Raw genomic sequence first — 21,353 nt, 5'->3', positions numbered from 1 at the left:
TAATTTTATTTAAAATCCAGAATAAATTAAGAAAATGCATTTCGATGTTCAATTATTCTTGGTATTTCATGGTTAGAATAGTAGTTATATTATGTAAATTATTAAAATATATTTCTTGATAGACAGCTGTATTAGAAATTACAGATATCGGATAGATATCTGTGTTTTGAAATTTAATTAATAACGAAAACTCAACAATTACTTAAGTGTACGTGATATCACACTGGTTGTCAATCACACTGAGGTTTACTCAAATAATTTAAAGTGATAAAATAACATAAGCAATATTTACATACATAAAATTTAAATTTAAGCTCCACGGGATTATTGTTTATTTAAAAAATGTTAGAAAATATTTTTGTCTGCTTGTCCTGATTTCCAGACAGCAACCCCATTCTAATATAATGACAATGTTAAAAATGTAAAAACATGCTAGGTATTCCCGAATGCAATTAATAATATTTTTATTTTGTTTTAGATGTCCCTCGTGGAGATAGCGTCGGACTCTGCAATGCGAGAAGAGAGAATTCAAAACATTTATAAGTTTTGTACGCCCCCGCATTTGGTACTTACATTTTTATTATTTATGTAACCATAACTTTTACATTATGTTTTATGTAATACAATACTCTAAGGAAAAAGTTAGATCATTAATCTGGTGTACAAAAGAAGAGCTTGCGAAGACTAAGATCAACTTTTTCTGTAATAAAATAAGCGCGAGTCGAGATAAGTTTATACAATGACAATTTTTTTTATTAAAATAACATAATCTTCCATTTATTTCTTTCGTTTTTTGAATAATAATGAAACACTTTTGATACTTTTATATTTTCAAAATTTTAATATTACAAAAAGTTTTATAATAAGTAGGTATATATTACTAATCTTAATTATCAATTTCATCTTTATTTCAACCTCACAAAACTGGCTCAAAGTCTCGAAGCTTAATTTCTTTAGCCAGTAAGATGATATCTTTCATTCACAAATGGTGGCATTTATACTAAATCTTCCTTTATCGTCGTCAATAAACCGCCTATCGCATTGTATTGTAATTGGGGAGGTTTTGAAGGTCTTGAGTTACTGAGTTATCAGATTACCTACAAATAATAGACAGAGAAATCATTTATCAAAAGACAAAACTAAATAAGTCTTAACTACTTCTACGATTATTTATTTTTCGTTTCAGATAGAATTTTGGACATGCATGAATCAAACTATTCAAGGTATGTTATTGTTTTTATATATACAATCGTGTTGAGAACGATGTTACATATTTGTGAACAACATATTTTAGAGTAGTTTATAGTTATCATCCGATAATAATATTGATAATAGTCTGGGCCATCGCTAATGTTTTTCTCTACTATTTCCGATATGATGTTCCGGTATGATTCCTCATGATGTTTGTTTGATCAACGGGATATGAAAATTATTTAGAAGGTTCCTATATTTACAATCAAAATTAAAGTCTTTATTTAATACTGAAGCAATTAAAACGTATTTCGAATTTGTACTACGATAATACATTTTAGTTTTGAAATTGATACAGCGATTACAATTTAAGCGGATTTTTTTTTATACACAAGCCGGTGATGGTTTGTTACTCGTATGTGAGTTCATAGATATATTTATTTTAGACACATAGCGTCAAATCGGCTATTAAAGAAAATTAAAAAAAATAATTAATTTATTACAAATGGATATTTATTATATATTTTGCAGAAGTAGTGTCAGGATCCAGTTGGTGGGGTCGAGCGTGTTGTGCATTAGGACATTCGTCCCGCTGTCGTCACGCTTGTGCGACCGCGGCCGATGCGACAGCTTTAGCGGAACCATGTCGTCGTTCCGATGAGATAGCTTTCTTTGACTGCGTGCAGCGACAGCAGGAAGCGCAGTGGTGTTGTTGTGAGTGTTTATTAAATAGTCTGTTTTTTGTGATCTTAATTTAAAGTTATTAATTTAATATATATACATTGGTATACACTAATTTAACTTCTCATGAATTATGGTATAGATATTTTTTTCTTATATTGTTTAAAACGAATTATTTATAAGTTAACTAAGGAGACTAAGAATATTATACATCAGTGGTGTGATTTGTCTGGGTTGTTTGTATTACAATGGTTGCTTCCGCCGAATATTTTAGCTTTTACTTAAAATAAGAATTAAAGCTTAGTCTGATCTTGCAATAAAGTTATTAACCGAGTCTTTGAACATTGGTTAAGTAATTGAGCCTTCATCGAAATCGCAAGAACAAGTGTTTTCAATGGCATAAAAAATTGATAAATTTATAAATAAGTCTACATTTTTTAGCCCAAACTCAATCATTAAGTTGTCACGAGGCCTGTCAACGTGCAGTATGGCGAGTTGGTCAGACACGAGCCGACAGTGGCGCGAGAGAGAAGGCAATAGAAATGTGTGAGCAGTCACCGCCTTTACTTCACTGTATGAGAGATCTAACAGCATCCACCGTGCATACAGATACATCTAAGTGTAAGAACTTATAAGCTGTTCATTTAATCAAAATTTCAAAAGTAGAATATATATATAAAACTTTTCGATAATTTTCAGATTTGCCTTGCTGTCACGAATCTCCAAGTCAAGAATGTCGAAGCACCTGTGAGTTAGTGCTCCGTAGAACTGGAGAATCTCAAGAGATAGCAGAGGCATTGTCGCAGGAGTGTGGAGCACCCGCCATCCACGACGGCATGTGGCAATGTTTCCTCAGAAAGGATGCGCCCCCCGAAACCAAAGATGTTATACCTCACGATGTAGCTAAACTTCATTGCTGTCAAAAGGTATGAACATCTCCTATATTTTTTTCTTTGTTTCCTTATCTAATAGAAATTTCTATTTTTAAATTAATTTTAATGGATGAACTATTTATTATTTTAGGGCGCCACCATTAACTGCAGGAGATTGTGTTTTAATACGTTCAACAACGGTTGGCAGTTAAATTGGCAGAAGTTTTATACAGAGTGTCTTGGAGATCCTCAGGAGACGGAAATGGCAGAGTGTATAGAAGAAGGTAACTTGAATTACTTTTTGCTTGGATTAGTAGCAGAAAGAAATATATCTGTGTTATTCAATTCGCTTAGGGCGTTTAGTAGTACCTAATGCCTTTGAATGGTAGCGACCGCTTACCATCACGTAGTTCATTCGGTCGTTCCATTTCCAAATTCAAATGGAAATATTATAATTTCAAAAACAATACTTTTAGTGGAAGCACCATGTTCACTCGGCTGTGGAGGTTTAACGTATTGCAGTCAATTAAACAACAGACCTACAAGTCTTTTCCGCTCCTGCTCATCTCAGGCAGATCTTGATGCTCATCTGGCGGTAGCCGAACAAAAGGGCAGTGGGTAAGCATTAAGATATTTAGTAAAAAATAAATCTATAAAGTTATCGTATATAATTGTTTTGTAAAATATGGCACTGGTAATTTCAGACACGTGACGGTAGCAGGAGTCCAGTTACCATTAAAAAATTCGACTCAATGTACCGCCGATGTGTGGAAGAGTGTAGCATGCGCCCTACATGTCAAACCTTGTACACCAAAGGTAATTAAGTCAGAGAATACTCGTACTTCTAAATAAATGATTGATTTTTGTAACATATTTAAATAATTTACCAAATTCAGCTTTATCTATATGCTATTTAGTTTAATTTCAATAAAAATGTATCGAAACCATTTCTACACTTATTTGTGCTATCATAAAGGATCTAGCTAACAATTTTATCAAAAAATAAAAAATTGAGTATACAGTATATGAATGGTACATTTGAAATATTTTACCGTTCAACCACGCTGAATCCAAGGAGAAAAGAATAATATTATCAGCGTCTAAAAACATAAGAAGCATTGATAGTCTGCCGTTTTTCTCGCAACTATTCCGAATATGGATGATAATAAGTAGAGTGGCGTTCGGTGGGCGCAGGGCCACAGCAGCCTGCTGTGCAGCGAGGACTGCAAGCGGCTGGTGTCGTCGTGCGTGGAGTGGTCGCGCGCGCCGCTGTCGGGCGCGGCGCTGTGTGCGCGCCTCACGCCGCGCAGCGACGCCGCGCCCTGCGTCTCGCTGCGGGACTTCATGAGCCCCAGTGAGGATACTGCCTGATGTTTCCGATTATCGCTGAACCGTTAGATTAGGTTCCCAACGGAGTTCAGGAAATAATAGAGGATAAATTAAATAAACGAATCCTACTTTTATGTCTGTGTTATTTTGGGCAAGCCCATCTGGGATGGTACCACCCACTTGTCATATTTGAGCACCACGCACTTATATTTAGTATTTTTGTGGTACAGTTTAAAGGGTGAGTGACCCGGTGTGACTACAAGGGACACACTGTTTCCACAAGGGACATAATATCTCAGTTCCGAAGGTTGCTTATGTAAAAAATGATTAAAATGTCATACGACACCAATGTCTATGGGTATTTCTCGTTGGCCCGTCTGCCTACTGATGCAAAAAAATGTTACCCATTCCTATGTTTTCAAAGCAGACTTCCAAAATGTTTACAATACTCTCAGTCTAGATGCCTACACAATCGTGTTATATACGTTAATTTGTTCAATTTAGTCTTGGAAACGACAGGATCTATATACAGTTTTTGTTACTTTTAAAAAGTGTTTTTATTTTTTGTATTTTTAGGTACAGAACCACCTCTGCTCTCAGCGTTGGAAATGATCACATCTCCGTGTGCTGGGTCTCCTTGCAACGCGACTCAAGTGTGTGTTGTCAACAGGAATTGTCTTCAAGGAGGATCATGCTCAAGATACACTTGTGTGGACGGCTGTACACTCGGTCAGTGATAACCATTTGTTGCAGTTTTTATGATACGCTACGAATTATTTAAATTCCGTTGATACTTCCCCTTATTTTATTTAAATGTCCAACGCAGCGGACGGGTATCAGCTAGTTAAGAACATGTATGATTTTATATAATTTAGACGATAAATTCAATATTATAAATATACCGTATTCAGTATTCGTCAAACACAGATTTTTTATTAAAATTTGCTATTATTGGTGAAGGGGTATTTTATAGCTTATTTATTTTGAATGTGTAATTAATTTCGTTGTAGGTGATGGAAGTACGTACGTGGTTCCCATCGGATCCTGGGTTAGAGTTCCCATGCCCTGTGCTTCGCAGAAAGTCTGCATCAAGATTTGTCGCTGTAGCAATCGAGGACTATCTCACTGTCAACCTTTGCCAAGCGTAGCTTTGGATAATTGCCGTCTTCATGATAAAATCGTTAAACATGGTAAGTAATGTTTTAAAAAATGCTCTAATAGTACTCATAAAATTAAACTGCAAAGTTACTTGAAAATGGTTTTCTTCAAGGGCTTATTCAAAATTATTTTTTTTAAATACTTAGCTTTTGCACATGTGATTGACGAGCAAAGTGAATTTATTTATAAATTATGATTACATGTTTTATACACTACATTTTAAATCTGTCTTAAATCCTTTTGTCTTTGATTTCACGAATTAAAATATATATTAGAATTTCTAATAATAAAATAACAATACATACGGTATTGCTATTATTTATTCATGGATGATCACTCAGTCAACATGACTGGATAGCAGTTCTCTGAGAGTGTGAGTTGTCAGGTGAGAAGTACTACATGGAGTGCAACGCGTGCGTGTGCGTGGCGGGCGAGCGCGTGTGTGCGCGGCGCGCGTGCGGGCGGGCGGCGCTGCTCACGGGGCTGCCCTGCAACTGCCCGCCGCACCACCTGCCCGTGCACTCGCCCGGCCGCCTCTACCCCAACGCCTGTCTCGCCAAGTTAGTACCGACACTTAGCCCCCAGGTCCTCGAGGGAGGCATGCCCTCTTCTTGGTCGTGGTTATACATAACGAGGACACTAGGCTTCTGAAACTTATTATGATGATAAAAAATATGATAATATGATCAGCTATTACTTCGCCAAATAGTATTACTATATAAAAATGTCAAAATAGAAAATGAAGTTTGCAGATAGAGACCTATCTACTGTTAATACACCAAGTCGTGTAACAACGTCGCAGGTGCGCGGGCGCGACGGACGCGGAGATCGAGTTCGGGTCTCGCGGCGCGTGCGCGGGCGCGGCGTGCGCGCGGCGCCACGCGTGTCTGCCCGCGCGCTCCGTGTGCCTGTCGCGACTGCAGGCCGCCTGTCCGCAGCACAAGTGCGGTGAGATGTGGACATTTTCTTAATTCATTATCTTTTTTATTTGGCAAAAAGCCACCTGATTGTATGCGGCCCAACACAGACATTGGTGCCGCGAGCCATATTAACCATTCCTTACATCGCCAATGTCCCACCAAATTTTGATGCTATGTCCCTTGAGCATGTAGTTGACTGACTCACTCACTGTTCCTACCGAACTCAACAATTAGAAAAGATAAACTATTCAGTATGTTGCTTGCAGCGAGTGGTTAACGCCGTTAATTTGCTTAAATTTATATTTTATTACAGTAAACACTACAAGTTGCAACACTCAGCCCGCAGCGCCGGTGTGCGACACCGACGGACACACACACTCTAACCCCTGCCATCTCGTTATGAGTGGGAGAAAACTCGCCTACTGGGGACAATGTTTAAGAGGATGTTCATCTGTAAGTATTAAATAAATATGTATTTTTTATTTATTAAGATGACTTTATCATAATGAGGACTCTTAATTGCAGAGTGTTACTGTTTGCGGTGTGAACGGCGTAACGTACTCATCTGAATGTGCTGCGTGGGCTGAATATGTTAGTGTTGATTACATAGGACCCTGCTATGCTGTTGGGCCCATCTCAGACCTCATGGAACCCAAGTGCCAATTTGATAGGATAATTTGTCCTCCATTAAAGAAACAGGACTGCTTAGGTTTCACTGCACCAGGCGCTTGCTGCCCTAAATGTGGTGGAGCTCTGAGAATACTTTATTCGAAAAAGCAAATAGACAGAGCACTTTACGGTACTAATATATCAGCGACAGTCATTAACTTACACAATGTATTATCAGCTCTGGATCGACACGTGAAAGTCGCCGAATGTGCTTTAAGAGGATATCTCACAATCGAAATGGAAATCTTTGTAACTGTTGAAACGATTTTGAAAAATCCAACTGATCTACAGTTGCATGTGTGCGTTTTGGAAGCCGAAAAGTTGGCTGATCTCATCAATCGAGAAAGTGCTTTAATAACCAGTGATTTAGGATTAAGTGCGTTATCTTATGCCCTAACTGTTCACACACACCCAACGCAAGGAGCATCTACTATAAGTATATCTATTGTTTTATTAATTTTATGTTTCAGCGTATTCTATCTAAGATAAAACTTAACGATGACTGTATATAAAGTTATATTGTAAATAGAAATTGTAAATATGGAACGTTAAACACCAAATATATTAGCGTTATCGTAGTATTTGAGATTATAAATGCTTTGGTCTGCTTTACCTCGGGCACATTCGATGTTGTAGTATTGTAATGTTGTGAGTTAAACGTGCCATTTTGAGTAGTTTTATATATTACTAGATGCCTTTATTTGCAATTTTATTGTAACAATACATTCTATAGACTGAAACAAGCATTTGTAACAAATTTACAAAAGACATTGTACGAAGTAATATAGTCTTTATACCAAATATATGAAGCAGTTATTTTTGTTGTTTTGTTGACATGAATATTTCGATATAAGAGAAATGTATTTATGCGCTTAGAACTGAATTAAAATAATAATCGGTTCATGATATAGTAGTTTTATTTTACGCACAACACTTATTGATCTGGGAATATAATATTATATGTGACATTTACAGTATCACAATTGATTAATTACTTATATCTAAATTCAGTTAAGTCTTTTTTATCGAAAAATATGTTGATTCTATCGAGAAGCTGCGGTTCGGTGACTGTTTTAGCTAGCTGCATAAATCCAGTCTGTAATACAGGATAGATGAGTTGAAACCGCTCCAAAGGAAACGTCAGAACCAATTCTAGATATGCCATTAAAATGTTCTGGAAACAATTCCTCTGTACTTCCATGTCCTGAAAAAAATAATTATAATGTTAATGAGTAATGAAGTTTTTATAGATATAAAATGTCAAATACCGGGAGGACAAGATGAATTTTATCATACCTTATTAATACTCAGAGTCCTCTGTTGTTCTATCTCAGGTGGCACCGGTTGCGGTGGAATTAACGGCTCAATACTTTTTGCTTTTTCGAATGTGGGTCCATCACATATAGTAATGTTAACTTTCCTGGTGCCATCGTTATTTTCAGATGCGCTTCGTCTTTTAGTTTCAACTGGACAACTGTCACTTGGAGGGTAATCTAGTGACTTACGATTTTGCTTCGCTTGCTCACAGTTATCTTTTAGAATATTTGTTTCAGATTCATTAAAAGAGAGAAGAGTATTTTCATTATTTTCTGTATTTTTATCATTTTTAGTAAATATTGTTGGAGTAGTGGCTTCATCATTGATTGTATTAGCTTTGAAGTCAGCAAAAGTGAATGGCTTAGGTTTTTCGACATCCTCAGACGAAGTAAGCTTATGATGTTCTTGTGAAAGAGTTTCATCAGTTGTGTCTGTTGGCTCGTGAGAGTAGAAGTTATCATAGTTATTAGAAGATGAATCGGACTCTTCTGAACTGCATGAGATTCTATCTTTGAGATGATCAAGATCATCAAAATCGGTAATGTTTATCAGGTGTTTTACGTAGTTGCAACAAAGCAAATCCCAAGTAGCCTTCAAGTCAAATATTTTCATGACAAATTGATCGTACTCTAAAGTCATATTTAAAGTAGTCTTGTAATTATTCAATACGATAGATACATCTGTGGACTTCATTTTAAATTTCAATACACCGCTGAAAAATATTTCTGTAAGTGCTATAATTTTAATAAGCCAAGACGAAGACGTTTGTTTATAAAGGTTAGCTGCGTGATCTAAGTTCGATACTTTTTGGACCAGAAATTTTAGTCCCGGTCTTGAATCGAATTGCATTGCTCTTGTGTAAGACAATTCCAAACTTCTGAGTAGAAGGTCGATATTATCCTTATTTAAAAAGAATTTGTAATTACAAACATTTGTTCCACTCTTAAAACTTTCTAACAATATGCTGTTGATTCCATGAAAGACGTCTGATGATGATTGTATCAGAACCGTAGCGATAATTTGCACCAATATTTGATGTGCGAGCAATCCCACGACTAATCCTCTATTAGGTATTCTAACAGTAAATAAGTCAGGATTAAGAGAATTGGCGGACTCTTGAAGGTAAATAAGAAATATGTAACTTCGATCGTCAATTAAGTTTTGAGAAGAATTTTTAGATGTTTGTTTCACTTGACTGTCGCCTCTTAGCTGATCAGTCAAGAACACCTGTTGCGCCATCGCATGTAATCTAACATTGTCATTTACAGAACAATCTCGCCTGGCTGCAACTTTTACAATAGCCAAGTCTCCATAAAAACTGTTAGAATTTTCTTTGAAAGCATAAGTCAATTGTTTAAGTGGACTCAAACTAACATTACAAGCTCTATGTAAGCTTGTACAAATTATTTCCCACTGATTGTCTGTTAGAAGATGTCCAGAAGTCAAAATGATGTGTCGTATACATGACGCTCCTAATCTTGCTATTGGTTCTTGCGGCTGAGCAATACATTCTACTAAGATGAGCATGATTTGCTTTAAAGCAAACGTTGCCTCGGAGCTTTCGATTGGTTCCGTTAATAATCTTTCACCCTTTTCGTCAGTAGTAGCTCTTTCAATATTAATTTGTTGTAACTGGTGTAAGTATATGACAAATGTGTCCGTGGTCATACCACAGCATTGTTTGAAATTTGGCATTATACTATCCCAGTGTGTATTAACGTTTGCTATTTGTCGTAGCCAATTTTGTACAGTTGGTAATAGTAAATGGTTTATACAATGTAAACCAAAATGAGTTCCAGGAACATCAGATATGTTTTTTAATAATTTGAATAGTGTCTCCATAGCAGCTGGTTGATTTTTCTTGGAACACACGACAGTTGCCGAAATTAAACCATCTATCAAAACATACCAAACCTTAAGGATATTGCTGGGTTTGTCGAGTTTTAATAAACAATTATTTGTTGTATTCGAGGGTGGTAGACTTGTTGATAACTTTTTGTACGACAATAATTCCTCGTCAAAATTTCCGTTTACAATGTATTTGGTTACATCGAGCGAGCCACTTGGTATGATTGGATCCACAACAGATAAGGGCAGATCGCCTTTTATTCGGTTACCTGTATTAAAAATGGGGCATTTTGGCATATTATACATCATAGTTAAAATATCAGCACAATTTTCCAAGTGATATAACGCTTCTCTACACATATCCACGATAACTTTTTCAGATTTTTCTTCGTTAAGAGGAATAAATTTACTATTTTTGGAGAACTTAAGGCTCAGGCTTGGTTTTGGCTGTTGTGGAGTTGTGGCCTTTTTTGGCTTTGCTTCGTTATTTTGTGTATCTTCGTAATGAAGTCCTTTTATATGACTTAAAAGACACAGAATGCAGTCCAGTGCTGCATTTGCGAATACTAACGTGTTATCTGTATTAAGGAACACTTTAAATATTTCAAGAATAGCTGAATATTGATTGGAGTTGTTCGCTGCTCGCAGTGTATTAAATAATGGACGCCAACCAGATCGAATCTCCATTCTATTCGTTTCCACGAATTCACAGATGCATGAAATTATTTGTTCCTACAATGAATACAATATAATTATTAATTAATTTTATTATTATTATTTATTTTAGTTGAATGGGCATTAATTATATATTTAAAACATAAAATACTGTTACTGTATGGTATTGTACTGTACCTGTATGTCATCATCACATAGTTCCAGGCAGAGAAGATTTTCGAAAGGTTTTAACAAAGCTTCATTGAAATGGAAATGAGGAAGTTCTACTTGCTGATTAAGCAAGGCGGTCGCACAGTCGTGCAGACATTGTATAGCCAAACTTGATATTTGTATGTCCTTGTGGCACGCCGCCTGTAATGCAGATTAAAATATTGGGGTTTGATAAAACGTATAACTTATAAAATCAACTAATACAAATAATTTTATTTTATAATTCAAATTTTAGTCAAAATATAGCTTGCAAATGTCTCGACATGGTCTAAGTTATGGAGTTTATGAGTGTGTTTGCTGTGGTAGAAGGAGCTATTTTTAGTTAAGATTCTAGCCAATTAGTAGTATATTTTTATTGTGAAAGAAATATTTAAAAAAGGGTTTGCTTTAATAATCGCATCGCTCTTTAGTGTACCTGCATAAAGTGCGGTCCTACAACCGTCCATATAGCCATGCGGTGCGCAAGTGGCCTCGCGGCGCGCAGGCAGCGCAGCGCGACGTCCCCCGCGCGGCAGAGCGCGCGCGCCGCCTCGCCCCCCGCCGCGCCTGCCCCCGCACCTGCTCGCCCTCGCCGCCACCAAGTTGCGTTGTTGTTCGCCACATCAGTCTCCCAGGAACAGAACAGCTGAAGTAAAGTAACATATTATAAATATACCAATTCTGGGCTAAGGCCTCTGCTTTAGAAAAAGAGGCATGCAAATTATTTCACCAAGTTGCTCTGATATGATTTTATTGGAGAACAGCTACTAAGAGTACGTGGGATGATATATAATTACTTTTTCTTTGCTAGACCTGTAGATTTTTGAAAATTTTGATGACATTTATAGTACAGTGACTTGTAACTCTAGATAGAAACAAATAATTATCTTTTGCCTAAAAATTTAGTAACCTGAAAGCGATCACGAAACATACCGAAGCAAATTTTAAATAACTTGAGGAGACATCTGCACTAATTTAATTAATAGGGACATAATTTTGTCATATTGTAATTTAATTCACCAGACTACTTTCGTACCAGTCTATGATTGTGCGCCACGAGTCGCTGCAGCGCCGCCCGCAGCGCCGGCAGCGTGGTGGTGGCGGCGAGGCGGGTGAACAGCGCGTCGGCCGCCGCGGACAGCGCGCAACACACGCGCGCCGCGCCTGCGCCCGAGATCACGTTTCCGCCCTGAAACAAGTAGTGATTACAATATTCATCTATTCACAAGATAAGGGACGCTGACAAGAGACATAAAAAAAGTATTACGATGTTATTGATTGAAATGTATTATGATTACTAACAGTATTTAGTAAATATCCCGTTTTAAATACTGATAGTGATAAAAATAACCATGTTAATTTAAAAATTTTAGGTATTATGATGTTATTTATTGAATTAGATTGACAAAAAAAAGGACCCGCTGAGTTTCTTTCGCCGGTTCTTCTCAGGTCAGGGTGTTTCCTTTCTGAACCGGTGGTAGTGTTTAATTTGACTATCAATAAGTAAGTGTAATGCTTCTATATAATAGAGAATAAAGAAATTAGAGTTTGAGTTTGAATTGACTTTCGAATAGTAATATTTACAGTACACTAAATAAATAATTTGAGTACACTAGTTAAATATATTTTTTTACCTCTTGTCGGCAAGTTTCCACAATCTTCGCCACGGACATATCGTTGTTTGAATTATTTTCGAGCACCGGTTGTAAAAAGTTGAAAATATCAACGCTAAAAAAGAAAATATAAACAAACGTTTACAAACCACAGTGATAATAATTTTAACAATAACCAAACTTTTGGGATCTAGTTTTACGTATTTCATCGACAATCCGTTTTCTTCAGAAACTATTTAAGTTAACTTTTTGTTAATATTACTTACGCCAACAGTTACATAGTGCTGTACTTTACAGTTTTATTATTTATAATTATGTATTTTTTTTTACGCGATGTACTTACCAGGTTTCGTCGTCTCTTCCATCCAAGGTCATCTTTGCATCAGCCTGTAGTATGGAGACAGTCTTGTTCCTTCCTGTTTGCATCGTAACTATTGGCGTTGCATTATTACCTTGCTGACCGAACAAGGAATGTTCGAAGCTTGACACGTACTGACAAGCTGCGAATATATGCTCCCAACATTCCGGTGCTTTAGATCCCAGTTCGAGGCCACCTGAAATATTGAGATAGTTTAAAGATATGACGGACATTGTTAATAATAATAAAGTTATGGTCGTTGGTTTATATTAGGACTCGATGAGCATTTGAAATTCTATTTATATTTAAAAGTTATTTCTTATCACAGCAAACGGGAGATTTTGAAATATCGAAATAAGGTGTCGGGCGTGTTTATTCGACTTACGAGGTAAACATTGTGAAGATGGCATTATTTTTAGGCTTTTCCAGCAATACAATTTTAATTTTATCTAGCCATTTTTAAAATAAACTAACAATTGTTAATACTATTTGGTGCTTTAAACGTTGATACGAGATGATACCACAAGATTATTGAGTTGACCTACTTGATAAATTAAAAATATATAAATAAAATAATATGAAATGTCCATATTATAGGAATAAATCTTACCTGAAATTAAAATATCGAGTGACAAAGCATGCGTTGATAAAATCTTTCCATTAGCTGGTTGGGAAATAGCTGAATTAGATAAAAGTGCTAATATGCTGCTGCAACGATTTTGAAGGCTTAGAGTTGTGCTTATTCTTGCGGCCTAAAATGAATGTAAACAGTTAGTAACAACTAAACACAATCAACACCATTAAACCAAAGATGTAAATTACAATTTTCTAAGAAACTTTAAGTGGTATATATATAGGTTTATATTATTTATATCATATTTTGTTTGTTATAACGTTTTAATTTTTATTGTACTTATTTGTCATATGAATTACCTTATGCAGTCCCTCTAAGCACTGAATCGTCAAACCTTCCCAAGCAATACGCTTCCTTTTACCGAAAGTATTGATTTTCGTCTTTATTATTCCATGAAGCTTATGTTTTTTATTCCTGTACCCAGTCAGTGGGCCGCTCAAAACTGTGACCATAGAATCCCAAATGCAAGTCAAGATTCTAAAAATATAAAAAATAAATTTAAACTTAAGGGGAAGATTTATAAGACCATGGTCAGACCTGCTTTCCTATATGGATCAGAGTGTTGGGCCTCAAAAGGAATTAATGAAAGACAACTGCATGTAGCGGAGATGAGAATGTTGAGAGGAATGTGTGGTCTTACGCGAATGGATAGAGTAAAGAATGAGTATATAAGAGGAAATTTGAAAGTGGCACCAATAGCCGAGAAGTTATGTGGAAGGCGGCTATCATGGTATAAGCATGTTATGCCCATACCATGATATTCTGAGGAAGGTGTTGAGCATGAACGTGGATGGATATAGAGGAAGGACGACCAATGAAAAGATGTATGGATTGTGTGGAAGATGATATGGCTGGAAATAATGTAACATGTGAGATGACGTCAGATAGGGAAGTATGGAAGAAGAAGACATGCTGCGCCGACCCCAAGTAAATTGGGATAAGGGCAGGAGGATGATGATGATGATTAAGACTAATATCGGGTATAAGAAAATTTTAATAAATTTAATATTATAGATATAAATTTCCCTGAAAAATATAGTAACGATCCTTTTTTACAATTTATTATCTCAAGTAAAAAAACGTTTCTATAAAATGATAAAAATATGACATTTTGAATGAAAAAAAAAAACAAAAATAACATAGTACAATGGTAAAATGAAAAAACATATTATTATATTAGTAAAGTAAATCATACCTTCTAGACCATCGCAAACTAGCCCGATATTCTTGCGAATCGTTTACATTGTTGTAAATCATGGAAACTTCTTTAAGCTTCTGCCAGTCGGACATAACTGGATTCTGGTCTAAACCTCCCAAATCTGTTGGAAAAACATAAATAGAGTACTAATACCAAACATAACATAAAAATATAAATGGTAGCAATACAATCATATGTACATGGTCGATGGCCAGTAAAACGAATGTAACGAGAGTTGATTTTTTTATATTGAAAAAGCTTTTACCTTTTTTAGTCATTAGTCACTGAAAGTTCTAACTAAGATACATTAAAAACATACCGGTATGAATCTATGTAAGAATATTATTTTGTGTACCTGATAGTAAATGTATAAGTGGATGCTCAGCTGTAGGCACATCCTTTAATAGATCCGTTGCCAGAACTTGCTGGTACAATTCACGCAGCCATGTCGCTGATAAATACACCAATACCCCACTTCCCTGAACTTCATCAACGAACTCGTCTTCTGTTAGAGGCACTTGAATTTTCTAAAGTTAGAAACATTGTGATTTATATGTTAGGGTAATGTTATAACTCACAGAAGTTAAAGGTTTGAATTGAAAATACGTGCAAGGTATATAGAATTACAGGCGATTACTTACGTTGTTGTCACTATAGTATCTTGTGCGTCGTTGTTTCAGTGTAAGAAGGAGAGCAGCGTAAGTGGCCAAATAAACGCCATCTGCATTCATGATGCAGACTGTAGCAGGAGGTTGGGAGGCATTGTGTTGGCAGCATTTCGAGGCAAAGTCTTGCATTGCTTCGTCCACCTTTGTTTACAAAAACAAATAAAATAATGATACCAGCAGATAAAAAAAAAGTTTAATCAAATTGAAATATGACAATATCCAGGGCTCTCCGAAATATAAGCTAAATGTTGCTTCCGAGACAGTTTCGTCTTGAAAAAAGTAAAGATTTAATGCTTGTGTCCTGCTCAGTCAAACTTTTAAGCTTTTTAGCTTAATGTGACTAAGAAGAAATATTTAGATAATTATGATGATTCTTACCTCAATACATGTCCTAAGATTGATCAGTTTAGGTAAAAGAGAGTTCTGCAAAGTCTTGACAAATTGTCTTGCGTTATGTCTTTCTAGATCCACATTGCATTCCGTTATTGTACACCTGGAAATATATTTCAGTTTATTTGTAATCTCAAACGATAACTTTGTCTATTAAATTTTAAATATTCGTTTTAGGAAAACATCTTTGCAACGTATAGACGTATGGATCAATATTTTAATTAGATTTCATTGACATTAACTCTAGTGATTATATAATTTTATATGTGTCTTAAAAATACCTCCCAAGATTCAATGTTTTTGGTATGGTTTTAGTTTTATCAATAAAAGTTTCTTTTTGTGCGTTTTTCGGCGAAGAAGGGTTATTCGCTCTTGACGGTAAAAACACATTGTCAGCGTCTGAATCCGCTTCCGCTTCACTTCCGGAGCTGATATTCTCTGGCCCAGATGTGTCTAGAGTGAATACAATTTTAGAATGATTAATAAAATAAATGTGTGACTAGTAGCAATTCGTAATTAAAATTAATTACCAGAAGAGTCGTGATCCTTAGATTCATTACTTTGTAGTACAGCAACGACATCACTGAAACAATTGGGCATGGCGTTAAATAACCTGTTCGCCATAGGGATGAACGGACACAACACGCACAAGTTGCAGAATAATAATTAAAATGATTTACCGTATCTCATTACTTTATTAAGCAATTAAATTATCTGTTATAAAAAATAAACTTATACTTGAAATACACATCAATAGAAAAATAATACTTACCGATATGGACTCGGCAGTCTTGCCAACGTCTGATAAGTTAAAGGTCCTGTATAATCAGCATCCTGTAGCTTGGGCCAGTGATTTAGTATAAGAGTAGTTGTATCTGCTGTCAGGTACTCCACAGAACCGGAGCAGAGTTTTTCTAATGCATCGAGGAGTGAGAATACGCATTCCACGGCTGCGGCTACCACTTCTGGATTACCACTTCGGCCACATTCTTCTATGCCATCCATAATTCTGCACACAATTTTATTAATAGCGGAGTTTAAAATGTTTTGATATTTTAGAATTCATTGATGTAATTGAAACGATTGATGTTACTTTTTTATAGGAAGTTTTGTGCAAATAGGAATATACTATTTACCAATTATTCTTATTTAGTTATTTTAGATATAAAGGTAATTTTTAAAACTTACAGCCTTATAATAGCCATATCGTCGCTATGACGTTCAGGATGATCAGCTCTCTTCATGAGTACTAATTGGCACAATCTCTTTGGATTCTGAAGCATTTCACGAACACTGCGCAAAGGTTCTACGCGGTGTTGTACGGGCGGGTATAGCAGCATTCTGTGGTACAATGCCTCAAGCACCGGTCGTAAGTTTGATGTTGAGCCCACCAGACGAACCAATTGATTGGCGATGCTGCAGAAATTATTAACTTACTGAGAGTTGCTCTAACAATAACGGTAATAAAAAACTTTTTTGAAAAAAGACATAAGGATACGCTAAAGCAAAAATGTTAGAGTCATGGATGGTGGTTGCAAGAAAGTTTAGATGATTGTTTTTGCTTATCGGATGTAATTTGTTCATTTTTTTATTGAACAGTGTAAAGCCTTGTCATAATATTATTTGCAACCTACGTAACGAGTTGGAATAGTATTCTCTATCTCAGTATCTCTATACCTTTATGATGTTGTGTGTAGCATTTTGATCGCCTTGTTTCGATATTGCTTAGATTATTTGTTAGAACTTTAAAACTGTACCTGTAGATAGCTTTTGCTTGCTTGCTATTGAAGCTGGGAGCACAAACTAATGCTCCAGATCCTCTGCCAGAGTCATCAACTAAGTGACCATCGTGTTCCCTGCCATCAAATATACGCATGATGTAGATAGTAGCAGAAAAAATCATGATTATATTACTGCCCTATTTTTCAGTAATTTGTGGTACTTAGAAAGTGTCTGCTTACAATGATCAAACCAAAACGTTTTCGATTATCATGTTTTTAGAACTTCACAAAAATTGGTATTACGGCCGGACTAACGTATTTTACTTTACTGAAACTTTAGCTTATATACTAGAGTTGATGCTAAAATATATATAAAATATTTACAATCGTGATGTTACCTTGATTTTATATTCTTGTCGACTCTCGGTGTACCCAAGAAGGATATGAGAGATGGACAAAACTTTTGCCACAGAAATGTCGTAAAATGCGAGTTACCACTCACTCGCGCAGAAAGACTCGACATCAGAGTAAGCAAACAATCCAAGAAGAACAATGCTAGTGGATTTTGTTTTGGAATTCTGAAACAAATTAAAAGAACAATTACACGGTCATGAAAATCAGTTATATGTTCCTAGTTAAATCAATAAACGGTTTTTATAGGGAGCTCACAGCTGAGTCTCTGCCAGCCTGCTGCATAAATATTGTATGACCGGGATCACTTCGCTATAACATCCCACTGCAACGATGTGGTTTCTTCCGAGTGGTGACCCTTCTGTAAGCAGCTCTTGACATTCTTCATCTGAAAAGTTCCAAACGTTCCGCGAATTTCATTATCAATTTATAAACTTTATAGGAACTTTTTGTATTCAAAACAGCGTTATTTTTTTTGCATCTTCGACAAACGTGCTCAATATCTTTTTAAGCGAATTATAAATTAAAATTCATAATATTTTTTATGTCAGTTATACTTGATGGTGTTTGCAACTATAATAATAGTTGAGTATCTGGATAATGTTTTATAACGGTAATTTTTAACTTATCGGCAATTCTTACCCAATTGAGCGCAATATGCTCTCAACATCTGCGCGGCGGCGGCTCGAGCAGCGGCGGCCACGTGCGGCGCCGCGCCCGCTGCCTCGCCGCAGCGCCCGCACGCCCACACGCACAGCCGCCCGTTGAGTGTGCGTCTTGGAGACAGTGCCATCGACAGGTACATGCGGAATATTTGCACCTGACCAGAGGACTACTGTTGTAGGATCAATTTCATTGACCATTGAGTATTCATAGCTAAACTTTTTTTTTAAATAAAATAATAACAATGAAGGTCATGATGAATTACTCAAGCTTATTTAATTTTGTGCATAACTTAATCTTAATTTTATTCTATTTATTCAATTTTATTCTGACTTTGAAATATAATATTTTCAAAATGTTTTTTTTTTTTTTTAATAAATTACGCTATCACAATATACCATTGTAACCAATTTACAAACAGAAGAAATCCGAAAGCCGAAATGTTAAAAACCTCTTCTTCTTTTCTTGAAGTCGGATAAAATGACTGGCGATTCTTTTGAGTGCATCAAACGATTTTGTTGAAAAAAAAACGTCAAATTGACATGAGAACATGATATATCGATTAAATAAACGTCTGTATATAGTTTTTGACAATAACATGATAAACGATAGTCTTCTTCGTAAAAATAATCTGCATCGGAAGATTTACCTTATAAAATTTCCTAAATATTAACAAAAAAACACTCGGATATAACAATGTTAGTGATATTAACTGACATTACATCAATGAACTAAAAAGCACTTGAAAGAATCAACGTTCCCTTACCTGCGTATCTGGTAGATGATACATAACTGATGTGGTGGCACATAACAGCTGGGATGGCATCCATAGCGAATCATCTTCCGGCTCAATACCGCGGTGGAAACGATCATCACGCAGTATTTTCTATCAAAAGGTAATTATTGTCAATATCAATATCTGCGATGCTCGTTCATTCTGGATTTTTATTAAGATGTTCCAGAGAATAAAACGAGTGGATTTAATCCGATTATGAGTCATCAAGTCCGGGTAAGTATCGCTTAGTTTTGACATGTATAATTTGTGTTTATAATAATTAATCTTGAGCTCGGCGTCAAAAGTCCCCTCCGGGTAGCATGTTAAATGATTTAATTTCTTATTTTTCTAAAATGGCTAAAATATTGTACCTACACGTGCACAAGAAATTAATATACATGTTATAAATAGTGAGAAAAGATTACATTTGATATATGAAGTAAGCAAAACCATGTAGGTTTGCATAATATGCTTAGGTAATTTATATGAACTTTAAATTTCGTAATTTTAATGACATACATGAAAGCCCTGGAGAGCGAATGCGACTAGGCGGGGGCGCTTGGTCTCTAGCGCGATCTGCAGCGGCAGCAGGCACGCGCGCCGCAGCTCGTACGACGCCCGCCGGCTGCTTTCTTGCATACATAGCACTTCTGTGAACCAAGTAGTCCTCAATCATAATAATGTTTTCCTGATCTAAATTCGCACCCTGCAGCAAATCTCAAGTATATTATAGTGCACAAGAGAGGGCTCAAATACATACTTTCTCTATTTTCTGACTCTCAGATCGATTTTCGATTGATGACTCAAGGAAAGACTTGAGACGAAATTGAATCTGCTGTAGGTACGTCCAATGGCTGTACGCACTTACCGAGACACATAAGTGTAAATGCTGTCAAACTCCTAAATCTATATTGCTTTTTAAAAATTAATTACGTAAATATCCTCTTTTATTAGCCAACCATTGATTCGAACCCTGTACCACGGGATATGGTCTGCAGTCTTATAAATTTGCTACTACCAGTAACCGAAAGACAAGAATCGTAAACTTACTAATCGTATTCGTAATTTACTTTCACAACAAATAAATTACTCAATACTTAGCCCACATACACGGATAAAGCGTTAATACATACAGTATAGATAATAATAATAATATGGTTCTCTATTCTAACACAAATTTTAATTAAAACTCTGGTAAAAAGGGATCTGGTTAAACAAATGAAAATCTTAAATTTTGAAATTAAGAACATTTAAACTTAAATACCTACTCAAATGACAATTTAATAATAGGATGATTATAATCAAAGCTTTTTATATTGTAATATTTGTGACATCATTGTTTCAATATATGACGTCTTACTTCAATATGGAGGATGAGCGGATGAAGCAAATAGTATTCTTTTGGTAAATATTATGTTTTTTTATTATCCTTTGATTTAACTTTGCCCTTTAACTATATTTTGTGAAATAATGGAATTAATTTACCTAACGCATCCTGACATGATTTTTTCAGAGAGATTAACTTCGGCCCAGTAGCTTCTCTGAAGATATCCTGGAGGAGTTCTTCCATGTCAACCGTGATAACAAAACATTTTTATTCACTTCCTATGCGATTTTAAATAAAACGGGAATTATTTATAGACATATACTGAGTCAAGAACAAGATCTACGATGAAGAGAAGTTCTGGATTTTAGTAATTGCGTATTCTATAAGTTGACGAGTGGGTGTTTCGCTTATCAGTCGACTCGCGCCGCGGAGCATGCTCAATGCGAAAATCAATACTTTGGATGTGTTTTCTTTTTAAGCTCTTTATTGTAACATCAACAGGTGGTAAAATAATTTAATTTCTATTCCTTTTATTTTTACTCATTATTATAATAATAATACGCTCTTATTTCTTCCATAAAATATTTGTTGCCATTATGTAATATTATAATTAGGTATTAATAGGGTAGTAGACAAAGTATTATGCTAATACTAATCGTACAACGCAGTGGTATTGCAATTTATTTATACATTATTTTATATACATATTTACAATTAAGTGCAAATATATTAGTATATAGTTTTAT

At 35.6% G+C, this 21,353-nt stretch overlaps 2 protein-coding genes and 1 long non-coding RNA gene across 3 annotated transcripts in view; 2 read left to right on the top strand and 1 right to left on the bottom strand.

Annotated features, from left to right (window-relative positions):
* Window positions 1–7,726, top strand: part of LOC125069666 (reversion-inducing cysteine-rich protein with Kazal motifs) — a 33,746-nt gene extending 26,020 nt beyond the window's left edge. The window contains exons 4-18 of the mRNA XM_047679187.1: window positions 479–565; window positions 1,187–1,223; window positions 1,723–1,905; window positions 2,314–2,493; window positions 2,572–2,798; window positions 2,896–3,028; window positions 3,221–3,362; window positions 3,449–3,560; window positions 3,939–4,098; window positions 4,650–4,802; window positions 5,084–5,263; window positions 5,617–5,791; window positions 6,034–6,179; window positions 6,465–6,604; window positions 6,677–7,726. Of these exons, the coding sequence (XP_047535143.1) occupies window positions 479–565; window positions 1,187–1,223; window positions 1,723–1,905; window positions 2,314–2,493; window positions 2,572–2,798; window positions 2,896–3,028; window positions 3,221–3,362; window positions 3,449–3,560; window positions 3,939–4,098; window positions 4,650–4,802; window positions 5,084–5,263; window positions 5,617–5,791; window positions 6,034–6,179; window positions 6,465–6,604; window positions 6,677–7,309 (2,688 nt within the window). The 3' untranslated portion in view covers window positions 7,310–7,726. The remainder of the gene's footprint in view (window positions 1–478; window positions 566–1,186; window positions 1,224–1,722; window positions 1,906–2,313; window positions 2,494–2,571; window positions 2,799–2,895; window positions 3,029–3,220; window positions 3,363–3,448; window positions 3,561–3,938; window positions 4,099–4,649; window positions 4,803–5,083; window positions 5,264–5,616; window positions 5,792–6,033; window positions 6,180–6,464; window positions 6,605–6,676) is intronic.
* Window position 7,727: 1 nt separating this feature from the next.
* On the bottom strand, window positions 7,728–20,899 carry LOC125069665 (brefeldin A-inhibited guanine nucleotide-exchange protein 3). The gene is made up of 24 exons (XM_047679186.1): window positions 20,766–20,899; window positions 19,800–19,930; window positions 19,272–19,391; window positions 18,485–18,662; window positions 18,101–18,230; window positions 17,830–18,009; window positions 17,468–17,566; window positions 16,899–17,126; window positions 16,483–16,719; window positions 16,241–16,293; window positions 15,992–16,163; window positions 15,699–15,813; window positions 15,294–15,461; window positions 15,008–15,179; window positions 14,650–14,773; window positions 13,754–13,931; window positions 13,431–13,572; window positions 12,806–13,016; window positions 12,484–12,577; window positions 11,886–12,038; window positions 11,286–11,495; window positions 10,838–11,011; window positions 8,117–10,717; window positions 7,728–8,024 (listed from the first exon to the last, which is right to left on the bottom strand). Exons 1-24 carry the CDS (start codon window positions 20,848–20,850, stop codon window positions 7,812–7,814), a joined length of 6,168 nt encoding a protein of 2,055 aa, XP_047535142.1. The 5' UTR covers window positions 20,851–20,899; the 3' UTR covers window positions 7,728–7,811.
* On the top strand, window positions 20,633–21,125 carry LOC125069667. The gene is made up of 2 exons (XR_007119848.1): window positions 20,633–20,684; window positions 20,794–21,125. It is a non-coding gene; the product is annotated as an uncharacterized LOC125069667 (long non-coding RNA).
* Window positions 21,126–21,353: the final 228 nt, after the last annotated feature.

The sequence above is a fragment of the Vanessa atalanta genome, chromosome 16 (assembly GCF_905147765.1).
Source record: "Vanessa atalanta chromosome 16, ilVanAtal1.2, whole genome shotgun sequence".
NCBI classification, from domain to species: Eukaryota; Metazoa; Arthropoda; class Insecta; order Lepidoptera; family Nymphalidae; genus Vanessa; species Vanessa atalanta.
Note: the sequence above shows the minus strand (reverse complement) of the source record. Positions and strands in the feature narration are given on the sequence as shown.

Bases quoted from the DNA above. Each gene is read 5' to 3' on its own strand.
- LOC125069665 (XM_047679186.1), bottom strand. From the start codon at position 20,850: ATGGAAGAACTCCTCCAGGATATCTTCAGAGAAGCTACTGGGCCGAAG. The intron at 13,017-13,430 runs GTAAGATTTATT...TCAATATTTCAG, and splicing joins ACTCGATATTTTAATTTCAG to GTGGCCTCGAACTGGGATCT. The intron at 10,718-10,837 runs GTACAGTACAAT...TATTCATTGTAG, and splicing joins TATGTGATGATGACATACAG to GAACAAATAATTTCATGCAT.